We start from the raw sequence: 12718 nt of genomic DNA, 5'->3' as shown, positions 1-12718 counted from the left end.
CTATAACATGTCGTCTAAAATATGATAAAAAAGTCATACTATAACATGTCGTCTAAAATATGACCAAAAAGTCATACTATAGCATGTCGTCTAAAATATGATAAAAAAAAAAGTCACACTATAGCATGTCATCTAAAATATGATCCAAAAAAAAAAAATCACTATAGCGTGTCTTTTTGGACGATATACCATAGGATAACTTCAAGTTTTACTACACTTTGGTCATTTTCAAGGCAACATACTTTGGTCTGACTGGGCCGAGGATGGACCCTGAAACCTTCCTGGTTGGAGGAAAGAGTGCTAACCACTGCACCACTTCAGTATGTGAATTGAAAAAGTCAAACTATTGTATGTCGTCCAAAACGTGAAAAAAAAAAAGAAAACCGCACCAAAAAGCCAGGAGACGAGATTTAACTCACACCTTCACACTGAGGCAGCAGTGCTAACAACTGTGTCCACACAATGTGTAATATGAAAAAGTGTTACTTTGACTTTTTTTTTTACTATAATATGACTTCATGACTTTGAGGATATACATATATGTGTGTATGTGTGTATATATATATATATACACACATATATATATCTATACACACATACATACATACATATATATATACACACACACACACACACACGTATAATCACAGTGGACAAATGTCGACACCATGGTTATATTGCTAATATGTAAAGAGTGATGAATTATTTCCAGACGGACCAGAACACATCAGAACTATGATGACTTGCGGAAAACATTTACTGATTGTTTATTTCAGGAGAGAAACTGCTTTTTCAATGGGAGTCCTTGGAGACAGCTCCTAGTGGCCCACTGCGGTATTACACTTTAATGCACTTCTCAGTCTGTGGTTGGAGGACATCTCCTCGTGAGGCCTGCTGGCCGACAGTCGGTGTATTTAACAAGACGTTTGATGACGGCGTCGAACACAACGGTGGGACAGCAGCGGTGGAGGAAGGGGAGGAGCCATCCCATCGCTCCGGGGGTGTATAGAGGTCTGGGCCGGGCCGACAGCAGAGCATGACGCATGTCTTCCACCACAGGAGACAGATCCTCCGCCGACTGCTGGGACATCTTGGACAGACTGCCGGGGAGAGACGAGATGTACGCCTCCCCATAATCCTCTCTGGCCTCAGAGGAAACGGCCGCGAGGAGCTCATCTCTGTGGCGAGCGACGTCCTCTTTGTTCCCGAAGATGTCTGACAGGAAACATAAAGACAAGTTTCCTTGAACAGATCTCCTCACCAGGAGATCAATGAGGATGTTGATGGACACATTGATTTCCCCAGAAAAAACTGCCCCGATGCCTTAAAGTGGCTCAGATGTAACACAACACCTTCATTCAGCACACGTTAAGCTATCAATATATAAATAGTCCCCGCCTCTAACTCCACCCAATGATATTGAAAGCTCCGCCCCCCCAAGTTGAGAGGGTTCACCGAGTCATACTTGCTTAGTCGGCTGGCTCCGCCCACCTGTCACTCAGCTTCAGTCTTGGCTGTGATTAGTCTGTTTGACGTTTGTTCAGCTACTCTGAAGGGTTGGACCAATCAGCGATCAGTGGGCGTGGCTAAGAGCGTTTACGCCATGAAGTGTTACGAGCGGTTGTAACTTCACTGGCAAATATGGAGGAATTGAAGGCGGAGCCAGAACAAAGACTCTGCAGAGGTGGTTTACAGACTTGATAAACACTCTGGGGGAGGGGCTATGTTCTAGCACATGACACACATCATTTGGTGGTCGATGCTGATTGGTTGAAGGGCTCAGTGCAGCACGGACAGACCTGAAACTCAGAGGATTTGGGGTCCAGTAAATCTCTCCTCAGCATCAGGTAAGAAACACGCGAATTGAGTCAGATGGTACAATCGGACCTACTTGTTCTGAAGCCTGAAGGTTGGATTAAGGCCACGTCGACTCCCCACTCAGCCAACTCCAGCCGCATCACTCTGGAGAAGACACTCAGCGCCGCCTTCGACGCTCCGTACGCTCCAAACATCGGCATGGGCACGTCGCCTGCAGGACAAACCGTCATTGTCCCACTGAAACCCGCAGCCGACGACCTTCAGCCCGCAGCCGACGACCTTCAGCCCGCAGCCGACGACCTTCAGCCTGAACCTACCTCCCATGCTGGACATGTTGACGACGCGTCCTCGGGACCGTCGCAGCAGAGGCAGGAACACCTGACACATGTGGACCGCGGCCAGGAAGTTCACGTCCACGCAGCGTCTGCAGGCGGACAGCGGCAGCAGCTCTGCGTCCACCGGGCAGGGCAGGACTCCCGCGTTGTTCACCAAACCCCACAGACCTGCAGAGACCAGCGGGCTGCTGCGTTCAGGTGCTCTTTTGATTTATTATTCTTATGGTTTTGTTTCCATCGTGAGAAAAGACGAGTCGATCTCGATAGCTGCCGTCTGATGTCCAGATCCTGCGGCCTCACCTGTGTCAGCCACCTGGCTGCGGATGTGCAGGTGTGCCGCCTCCACCTGCGATCCGTCGGTGACGTCGAGCTGCAGGACCTGCAGGTTCTCGGACCGTCGCTCTCTCAGCCGCCGAGCTCCGCCTCCGTTCACGTCCAGCACGCCCGCGAACACCTTCACCCCGTCGTCACTGAGCAGCGCTGCCAGAGCGTGACCGAAGCCCGAGTCACAACCTGCAGCAAACACAAGCCGGAGCAGTCCGGTTGTTTCAGAGAAGAACAGACATCCTCACATGGAGCCCTGTGGTACACCAGCTTTTACATAAGTGCAAAAAACAATGAGTTTTTGAGTTAGAAACATCTGAAAAACAACATTTTTTTGGTAGTTTTGACAGCAGAATGTTTCAGTATCGGGACAGAGTGAATAACCGGCTGATAAATAGTTCAGATGTTTAGTGGTTAATATTCGGGATCCAAATGTTTGCGGAGGCCTTCGGACTCGTCTCAGTGACTTCTTGTCGTTTCCTGTCAGTTTTACAGCATCAAACCAGCAGCTCGTACGAAGAGCCGATGACACGTTGCAGCTCGTTCAGTCAGCAGAGAAGCTGCAAACGTGAATCTTTGTGTTTTCAGAAATACCTGATTCAGCTTCTTCCTGTTCGTCCCGTCAGAGCAGACTGCTGCTCACTGAGGCGCAAACCAGGCTGCAGATACTAACAGGAAATTCAGGTGGAGATGATCAGCGCTGAACCGGCTGAACTTTAACCACAACTATCTCCTCATTTATTCAACTTCATTGTCGTTGGTGGTTTTCTTCTTCTGTGGTTCTCCATCCTCCTCATGGTCGGTTGTGTTGAGTCTGGACGTCTCTTCTGCTCAGCACAGCTGTGATCTGAATTACTGGTGTGTGTGTGTGTGTGTGTGTGTGTGTGTGTGTGTGTGTGTGTGTGTGTGTGTGTCTCACCTGTCACCAGCACAGCCTTGTCCTCCACCTGCAGCAGTGTTTCTCTCCTCGGCGTCACACAGATCATAGTGAAGCTGCAGCCGAACAGAACAGCTGAACAATAATGTCTACACTCAGTGAAGTCCCAGCAGGCCCCGACCCCCCCAACGAGGGCTCCGACCAGCACCGTGACTAGGGCCCCGACCCGGGCCCCGACCCGTCTGAGCGTCCAGCCCACGGTGAGGACGAACACGGCGGCTCCACAAACTCCAGTCCAGTCCTCCATCCTGCAGCTGCAGTGTGTCTGTCGGCCGCCCACCTCACCTGTCAAATTAATCCTCTGGTCTGAAGGAGCCAATCATCGTCACAGAGAGGCCCCGCCCACACAGAGCCACCTGCACACAGGTATGTGGAGCTATTTTCAACAGGTGTGTTTCCTGAAACCTGCTGGGCAGGAATGCAGGTCGCATTCTTTCCTTTCTGCAGGAAGAACTTCCATTTCAGAATAAAGTACTTTGTTACGATGATGCTGCTAAATGTACGTTAAAATTTACTGAATGTTTCAGAAGTACTCAATGCAGAGAAATTGATCAAAATAATATGCAGATTATTTAATAACAAAAGTTGGTTGGATGGAGAAAAAAAAGATTCATGTTGGTTTTAAACATTCATAAAGTAAAGATCATGAAACAGCCAGCATCAGTGACAAACAGGGCTTTTATTTTGAAAGTCAGTGCTGACTAGGGGGCGTGGTCACCTACAATAACGTGCACATTTAACATCAAACGGAGTCCCTTCAGGTTGAGCTACATGTGAGGACTCATTAACACTCGGGTCAGTCGCAGTTGTCATTCAGCCAATCAGAGACGAGGATGAGGAGACGCAGGAGGAAGAAGAGGAGGAAGAGGAGGAGAAAGCTTCAGGCGAAGTTCTTTTTGAGGAAGTTGATGAGTCCATTAGTGGACGAGTCGTGGGAGCTGACGTCCGAGTTGTCCTTCAGCTCTGGCTCGATCTTCTTGGCGAGCTGCTTCCCCAGTTCGACTCTGTGGGCGACAATGCAGCGGCGCATTAAAACTGCAGCGACGCATTAAAACTGCAGCAACAAAACATGCGTCATCGGACTTTAACTCTTTTACACAAAACAATTTCATTCATGTAGAAACTATTCGGAGGCCAAAGACTGAAGACGGAACGTAAAGCACAACTTTATAAAATATGAACGTAAATTCTCATCAGTTTAAAATTATAACATCATTTTTATACGTGACGCAGGTTTCTTCTTCCTGACAGCGATGCACTTCCGCAGCAGGAAGAGATGAAGAGTCTGATTGGACGACGGGGTCGAGAACAGGAAACTCACCCCCACTGATCGTAGCTGTTGATGTCCCACATGACGCCCTGCACGAAGATCTTGTGCTCGTACATGGCTGGAAAAAACAGAAACGTCACACGAGTGGATTCTACATTCAGTTGCAACGTCTTCATCATCATCATCACCACACCTGCCTGTTACTGAACCACCTGCAGATATATAGAAAGCTCCTCTACGTACCGACCAGAGCTCCCAGGATGAACGGCGTCAGCTTCTTGAAAATGATGGAGTTGCTCGGCTTGTTCCCCTCGAAAACCTTCGAATAGAGACGGAGCAGAGGTCAGAGGTCAGAGGTCAGAACGGCGGTCTGAAACATTCGAACAGGTGTCGGGTTTCGTTACTTTGTGCGGCAGCAGCTTCTCCAGGGCGTCGCCCTTCATGCCGGCGGCCTCCAGCTCGCTACGAGCCTCCGCCGTAGTTTTTCCCTTCATCAGAGCTTCCGTCTGAGCCAGGAAGTTCGCCACCAGGATCTGCAAACGCAACCAGCCAGGTGACGGAGTGGGCGGGGCTACAACTAAAGGTCATTATTATTTATTCAATTCGTAATCAACAGAAAAATCGCTGCGTGATCGTTTTTTGTGTGACATCATGTTGGGAACTTCAACGTGTTCCAGTCCCAACAGCTTCCTGTAAATGTTTCACAATAAGAGCCTTTTTAAGAAACGAAGGGCTTTCTATCTACTGAGACAATAGCAGGCTTTTAATTTGAAATATGGGCGTTACCTTGTGGTGGAGGTTGTCTCTGATTGGATGCTGAGACTGAGCAGGAATGAGGAAGTCGGCAGGAATCATGCGAGTGCCTGGTGAGTGAAGAACAAGTCGGTTAACAGACGTCAGAACCAGCAGAGCTTCGGTGGGTTTGGACCTGTGAGAGCGCCACCTTGGTGGATGAGCTGGTAGAAGGCGTGCTGCCCGTTGGTCCCCGGCTCCCCCCATACGATTGGTCCGGTGGCGTAGTCGACACGGATGCCGTCTTTGGTGATGTACTTCCCGTTAGACTCCATGTCGCCCTGACAACCAGACAGACTGTCAATCACTGCTGACGACACACAACGTGTCACTACACACCAGTTAAACCTCAGTTACTGTTGGACTCAGTTTGTTCATCCATCAGGAGACGTTGAACGCAGCACAGTGATGCACACAGAGTATTCGTGAACATTTATGATTTCACCGCGAACCTGAAACTGGAGCAGAGAAACATCAGAGTTTTGTGTTCCTGAGCCCATGCAGAGTTTTTCTAAAGCAGCGCCGCCTGAGGACTCGTAGATCATTGCCATCCAATATTGGTTTCCTCATCCCTCAGGGGTCAAAATCTTTATTTTTGTTGGAGAACCCTGTTGCCATGGCAATACAGTTCAGGTGGTTTTTCAGTGAATGTTTTCCCTCAGAAGGTCCCAGTGGAACTCCTTGTTGACAGTCTGACTCTGGGAGACGAATTCATGGTGACACAAAAAAAACCACCTGGTGTCTCCTGACCTGATGCATCTTCTTCGGTCTTAGACGGTGAAGCTCCGCCCCCTCTTGTGAATAGTTAACATCACTCAGAACACCTCGCCCGGCTCGTCGTCGTAGGCTTTCTGAAGAATTTCAAAGGTCTCTGTTGACCGTTTACAGAGTTTCACTCAAAAATCTGATGTTGTCTGTGATCTTCAGGCCCTCAAGTGGCACCGCTTTAAAAACAGCCACGATTCTGTTCTGGAAAGCACTGCATGGGCTCAGGAACACTCGGCCGTAAGTACACGTGTTGGAGATTTTCAGTTCTCTGCTCCAGTTTCAGGTTTCCATGGTGACATCACTAATGTTCTCGTACCAGCAGTCATGTTAACGTGGTGAACTCAGTGATGATGATGATGATGATGAAGAGACGACACTCTGAATACTTCCTCATGAAGGTCGCTGTTTCCTGCTCTGTGTGCATCACCGTGCTGCGTTCAGGAACAACAATCTGCTGCTGACAGATTTGTCTGTTTCACGTTTCCTGCTGATTCCCACCTGCCTCTGAACACACACACACACACACACACACACACACACACACACACACACACACACTGACCTGCTGGAAGTAGGCAGCGAAGCGGTGCATGTACTGGTCGTAGGGCAGCATAGCGTGAGTCTCGGCCTGGAAGAAGTTGATGTACCAGACGCCGAGCAGCGCCAGCAGCACCGGGACGTTCTGGGCCAGCGGGGCGCTGCGGAAGTGGTTGTCCTGCACAGACGAGACGTTTCAGGTGTTTTATGGAAGCAGTCGAGATGTTGATCAATGTTTTATGTTTGTATGAAAGTAAACGTTGCATTTTCAAATCAAAAATGTGTTTCTTTAATTATCAAATCTGAGAGGTTCTTGTAAACTGTATGTTTACCATCAATTTACTGTCTAATCTACGGTCTCTACTTTTTCAGCTCGAGTTTTTCTCCATAAATAAAATGTTGTATTAACTCCTTCAGAATAAGAGCTCCTTCTGAAATGTGTCTGGCAGAAAATCTGTTTGAAAGAGAGAATAAAAAGTTTCCTCACCATCCAGTGAGCTCCTGCAAGGAGCTGCTCGAAGTTTTCAAAGCCTGAAACACACACGGACACAAACAATAAACAAAAACAAACAGGATGTAAACAACAAACTGATGATGTCATCAAAACACAAACAAACTAAAACAAGAAGAAAAAAATATTTTAATTTAAAAGGCAGAAATCATGCTGCAATCACAGCTGATCAGTCGTCAATAATCATAATCAATACTCGGTCAGAGAGCGATGGATGGATCGATGTGATCACTCACCTATGTGCAGAGCGATGGACAGACCGATGGCCGACCAAAGAGAGTAACGACCTCCGACCCACTGAGGACAGCAGACATGACATCACAGTCACTTCACCAATCAGAGCACAGGCAGGGCAGCAGTTCGTCAAAATAAAAGCATCAGGAGGCAGAAGTTCACACTCTGAACTTCATCATCATCATCATCATCGTGGTCTTACTTACATCCCAGAACTCGAACATGTTTGCCGTGTCGATGCCGAAGTCCTTCACTTTGGCCTGAAGGAGAGATTCAACGTTAACGGCTTCATAACGTGAAGCTGAAGAAGATCAATACGATCAATAAGAAGGAAGAGGTTTTGGTTCCATGTACTTTAGTTCTGTGTGTTTTAGTTCTGTGTATTCTGGTTCTATGTGTTTCAGTTCTGTGTGTGCACACAGAAGCGGCCACACCAGACTGAGCGTGCTCCGTTAATGACTTGATAAGCAACAGGTCAGTTCAGATTAATTTGGATTAATCAGGAAGCTACAGATGCAGCCTGCTGTTCCAGTTCTGCCTACTTCCTGCTTCCTGTCACCGAGTCTGTCAAAATAAAAGTTCCACAGCCTTTTAATCGGCCTCACTCTGATTGACGAACAGAAAACCTGGTTCAGTTTCTGAGTTTAACTCCTGGACCTGGTTCTGGACCTGGTTCTGGACCCGGTTCTGGACCCGGTTCTGTTTAAAGAACCGTCCTCTGCTGTGCTGTTTGAGTGTGAGTCCCAGAATTGGAGACGTTCCTGTTTCCTGTCGTGCTGCAGAGTTGATCCAGCTGATCAGAGTTAATCAGGTTACTGCGACCGGAGGGAAAGGTGGAGGTGGAGGTGGAGGGAGGAGGGGGGGGACTTACTGAGTTGGTGGACAGAGCCACGAAGTGTTTGGCAACAGCAGATTTCTGTGAGGACGAGAGGAGACAGCAGGTGAGGATGACGAGGAGCTTCCTCGTCAGCGTTTCTTCTTCAGGTTCTACTCACGTCGCCGGCTGTCTGCAGGAACCAATCACGCGCAGACTCGGCGTTGGTGATCGTCTCCTGAGTGGTGAAGGTCTGCAACAACAAGAAGAACACACTGCAGCTGTCGCCATGGACTCCTGTGTGTGTGTGTGTGTGTGTGTTTGTGTGTGTGTGTGTGTGTGTGTGTGTGTGTGTGTACCTTGGAGGCGATGATGAACAGGGTGGTCTCTGGGTTCAGCTGCTTCAGGGTCTTGGCCATGTGCGTCCCGTCGATGTTGGAGACGAACCAGACGTTCGGTCCGCCGTCCGAGTACGGCTTCAGAGCCTCGGTCACCATCAGAGGTCCCTGAACGCACCACGACAATAAACCTTCAACACATAGCTTCATCTGCCTGAAGAGGAGCGACTCAAACCAACCACTTATTCAAACTGCAACTTCCCGCAGCTCTCTGCAACTTCCCGCAGCTCTCTGCAACTTCCCGCAACTTCCCACAACTCTGCAGCACGACGGTAAACAACGTCTCACCAGGTCGGAGCCTCCGATGCCGATGTTCACAACATCAGTGATGCTCTTCCCGTTGAAACCTTTCCAATCACCGCTGCGAACTTTCTGTTAAACACACAACACAAACTGTCAAACAGAGACAACCAACCAACCAACCCCCCCCCCCCCGCCCCCCCGTCACACACACACACACACACACCTGACAGAAGGCCTTCATCTTGTTCAGCACCCTGTTGACCTCCGGCATCACGTCTTTACCATCGACGTGGATCGGCGTGTTGGAGCGGTTCCTCAGGGCGACGTGGAGCACAGCACGCCCCTGTAAACACAAACAAACACACTAAACGGTAAATGTTCTGTACTTGTATACTTTTATCACCTTTCGGTCTCAAAACTCTTTAACATGTTTTCCATTCACACACTAATGAGATAGATCACCATGCTAGGTGCTGCCATCAGGAGAACATTCACACACTGATGGTTCACCATCAGGAGAACATTCACACTGATGGTACACCATCAGGAGAACATTCACACTGATGGTACACCATCAGGAGAACATTCACACACTGATGGTACACCATCAGGAGAACATTCACACTGATGGTACACCATCAGGAGAACATTCACACACTGATGGTACACCATCAGGAGAACATTCACACTGATGGTACACCATCAGGAGCAACTTAGGGTTCAGTGTCTTACTCAAGGACACTTAGACAGGAGGAGCTGGGGATCGAACCACCAACCTTCTGATTAGTGTTCAACCCACTCTACCAACTGAGCTACAGCCTCCATTGTTCTTTAAAATCAAGTTAGTTTCATTTGCAGCCGACTGAAAAAAATTAATATTTGATGAGTCGACATGAATCCAGATTTGATTAAAAACCTGTTGATCCTCCTGTTTCACAGCATCAGTGTGTGAGTGTGTGTGTGAGTGAGTGAGTGAGTGTGAGTGTGTGTGTGTGTGAGTGAGTGAGTGAGTGTGTGTGTGTGTGTGAGTGAGTGAGTGAGTGTGTGTGTGTTTGTGAGTGAGTGTGAGTGAGTGAGTGTGTGTGTGAGTGAGTGTGAGTGAGTGAGTGTGAGTGAGTGAGTGAGTGAGTGAGTGAGTGTGTGTGTGTTTGTGAGTGAGTGTGAGTGAGTGAGTGAGTGTGTGTGTGAGTGAGTGTGAGTGAGTGAGTGTGAGTGAGTGAGTGAGTGAGTGAGTGTGTGTGTGTGTGAGTGAGTGTGTGTTTGTGAGTGAGTGAGTGTGTGAGTGTGTGTGTGTGTTTGTGAGTGTGTGTTTGTGAGTGAGTGAGTGTGTGAGTGTGTGTGTGTGTTTGTGAGTGTGTGTTTGTGAGTGAGTGAGTGAGTGTGTGAGTGTGTGTGTGTGTGTGTGTTTGTGTGTAAGTGTGTGTAAGTGTGTGTATGTGTGTGTGTGTGAGTGAGTGAGTGAGTGTGTGTGTGTGTAAGTGTGTGTGTGTGTGTGTGTGTACCTCGGTGAAGTTGATCTTCTCTCCGGAGAACATCCGGTCCCGGGCCTTCTCCACTCCTCTGGACTCGGCCTGAACAGGAGAACAAACTGTGATGAAACATGATTTGTTCAGCTGCCAGAGGAGGCGGAGCTTATCAGTGAGGTGTGTGTGCTCACATGTCGACATCTCGCTTGCAGACAAAGATGACTGTGGCTCAATGTGTGGTTTCTCTTTCAAAATAAAAGTGTTGTAATCTTCCTTTTTGTCTTGAGCAACACATCCAGAATCATTCTGTGAAAACTGGAACACCTCCGAGAGCTGCGAGATAAAGCAGGCAGCACCTTCCTGACCTTTGACCTGCAGCGCCCCCTGACTGTTGTTTGATGGGGGTCTGACGGCTGATCGGAACAGACAGCGACAGGATGTGTGCGTGATGTTTCAAAATAAAAGTCGTACCATGGCGAACAGCATGTCCATGACGTCCTGGTTAACGAGGTTCTTGGAGAAATCCAGCAGGATGTCGCCGTCGTCCGTCTGCAGCGTCGTGCTGTCGACAGTCACAGTGTTAACACCTCCATCACACTTTACCAATTAAAAACCTTATCACTACAAAACTAAACGTTATCATTAAAAATGTCTCATCACTACAAAACTAAACGTTATCATTAAAAATGTCTCATCACTACAAAACTAAACGTTATCATTAAAAATGTCTGATTATAAAACAAACGCAGAACAATTCAGTAAAAACACATCAAAATATCCTTTTTATTTCAATATTTCAAGTTGAAAACACTCAAACATTTTCTTTCAGAATAAAACGTTGAACATCTACTTCCTGTTTTTATATTTTATAAACAGTTGAATGTATTTATTGTTTCAAATTAAATTACTTTCAGTTTATTGTCAGAAATCAATTATAGTTTAGAGACTAAAATAAAGTGGTGATTAAATAGTTAAAAATGTGATGTTTATGTTTCTGACCTTACAACATCATATTTTTCACAAAAGTCCTGAAGGGACATTAAAAAAGAGAAGCTTATTAAACAGCTGAGACTAAAATCAAAGATTTATTGATTGATTATTTATTGATATTACTGCAGAATCAGCTGATACTGGATCAGGGAGGACTTCATATCCGCAGTCTGTCTGCGCTGTGCCGCAGCGCACGTAGCCACCGAGACCGGGAGGCACCGGACGTCCCCCGTCCCCCGTCCCCCCGCCGCTCGGTGTCTCATCCCGTCTCTGCCATCTGAACTCTTGTGTAACACCGAGGGTCCATTATCGGACGCGTCCCAGTCCAACAGGTCGCGAGCAGGAAGCTCGAAGCAGGAACCGGGATCGATCAGAGTGATCAGCTGGAGCTGCCCGTCGAACGTTTAACGGAAACATCCGTCGCTGCCGTTACACACCGACAGGCTGCCGTTTAATCACCGCCTGCCTCCAACGGTCAGGTTTGAGCTAATAAAGCTAACGACGTGATTTCAACCGATGGGAAATAGAAAAGGTGTGTTTCCACCTGCGACACGTCATCAGCCGGGGACTCGATTAAACCTGCAACATGGCACTTTTAATAAAAACACGGAAATCCGCCTGTCCGATAATGGACGCAGCGTCATTAGCAAACTAGCCAATATGCGCCAGATACGGAGCAGCCGGTGACACCGGGCCTGCTGCCCGGTTTAACGGACCCGCAGCGGGTTGGCTACGGACAGCTGAGACAAGGGGGCGCGTGGCTCGTCTCTAACGGAGGACTGAAAGCGGAAACGACCGATGACCTTGTAACTGACAGGAGGCGGATACCGGAGCCGTGACCCGGTTCGAACACCTGCGGGTCACTGCGGGCCCGCGGCCGCCTCACGCGCCTCTTCCTCCTCCTCCTCCTCCTCCACCTCCATCTCCTCTTCCTCCTCCTCCTCCACCTCCTCCTCCTCCCGGCTGTGCGCCCACCTGAACGAACTGAACCGTTGCTCGTCCCCGTCGAACATGTCCCTCATCTTCAGCTTCCCGCCGTTGGCCCGGTACCACTGCTGCAGCTTCTGGAAGTTCGGATCGGCGCTGAGAGCCATGATGGAGGCGGCGGCGGGCGGTGGTCGGTGCTGGAGATGCGGAACCTTTCCCGGTGTGACTCCAAGCTCAGCGGCCGGTGGACAGTGACTGCGTGCTGGAAGGAAGAGGCGGGTGGAGCATACACAAGCGCCCATTATCGCCAGCTGCCCCAATCACAGCGCAGGCCTCACTCCACCCCGCTGTTGT

The 12718-nt window shown here is 48.6% G+C and overlaps 2 protein-coding genes across 2 annotated transcripts; both read right to left on the bottom strand.

The window, feature by feature from the left end:
* Positions 1-751: 751 nt before the first annotated feature.
* Positions 752-3685, bottom strand: hsd17b2 (hydroxysteroid (17-beta) dehydrogenase 2). The gene is made up of 5 exons (XM_069172781.1): positions 3397-3685; positions 2454-2666; positions 2136-2321; positions 1892-2029; positions 752-1215 (listed from the first exon to the last, which is right to left on the bottom strand). Exons 1-5 carry the CDS (start codon positions 3659-3661, stop codon positions 857-859), a joined length of 1161 nt encoding a protein of 386 aa, XP_069028882.1. The 5' UTR covers positions 3662-3685; the 3' UTR covers positions 752-856.
* A 389-nt stretch (positions 3686-4074) lies between these two features.
* LOC138212450 (glucose-6-phosphate isomerase-like) lies at positions 4075-12689 on the bottom strand. The gene is made up of 18 exons (XM_069172828.1): positions 12413-12689; positions 10919-11009; positions 10484-10552; positions 9205-9324; positions 9027-9110; positions 8700-8846; positions 8522-8593; positions 8398-8442; positions 7733-7786; positions 7529-7589; positions 7269-7312; positions 6807-6959; positions 5628-5757; positions 5471-5547; positions 5089-5217; positions 4928-5003; positions 4736-4802; positions 4075-4418 (listed from the first exon to the last, which is right to left on the bottom strand). The coding sequence occupies exons 1-18, from the start codon at positions 12664-12666 to the stop codon at positions 4295-4297; spliced, it is 1797 nt and encodes a 598-aa protein (XP_069028929.1). The 5' UTR covers positions 12667-12689; the 3' UTR covers positions 4075-4294.
* Between the last annotated feature and the right edge of the window lie 29 nt (positions 12690-12718).

Source organism: Embiotoca jacksoni, unplaced genomic scaffold (assembly GCF_022577435.1).
Source record: "Embiotoca jacksoni isolate LCO1_2020_lvr unplaced genomic scaffold, fEmbJac1.0.p SCAF_55, whole genome shotgun sequence".
NCBI lineage: Eukaryota > Metazoa > Chordata > Actinopteri > Embiotocidae > Embiotoca > Embiotoca jacksoni.
Note: the sequence above shows the minus strand (reverse complement) of the source record. Positions and strands in the feature narration are given on the sequence as shown.

Coding starts and splice junctions, on each gene's coding strand:
- hsd17b2 (XM_069172781.1), bottom strand. CDS start 3,661: ATGGAGGACTGGACTGGAGTTTGTGGAGCCGCCGTGTTCGTCCTCACC. Junction 2,667..3,396: donor CAAGGCTGTGCTGGTGACAG/GTGAGACACACA, acceptor TGTTTGCTGCAG/GTTGTGACTCGGGCTTCGGT. Junction 1,216..1,891: donor ACCTTCAGGCTTCAGAACAA/GTAGGTCCGATT, acceptor GTTTCCTGTCAG/ACATCTTCGGGAACAAAGAG.
- LOC138212450 (XM_069172828.1), bottom strand. CDS start 12,666: ATGGGCGCTTGTGTATGCTCCACCCGCCTCTTCCTTCCAGCACGCAGT. Junction 10,553..10,918: donor TGGACATGCTGTTCGCCATG/GTACGACTTTTA, acceptor TCTCCTGTTCAG/GCCGAGTCCAGAGGAGTGGA. Junction 7,590..7,732: donor ACATGTTCGAGTTCTGGGAT/GTAAGTAAGACC, acceptor TGCTGTCCTCAG/TGGGTCGGAGGTCGTTACTC.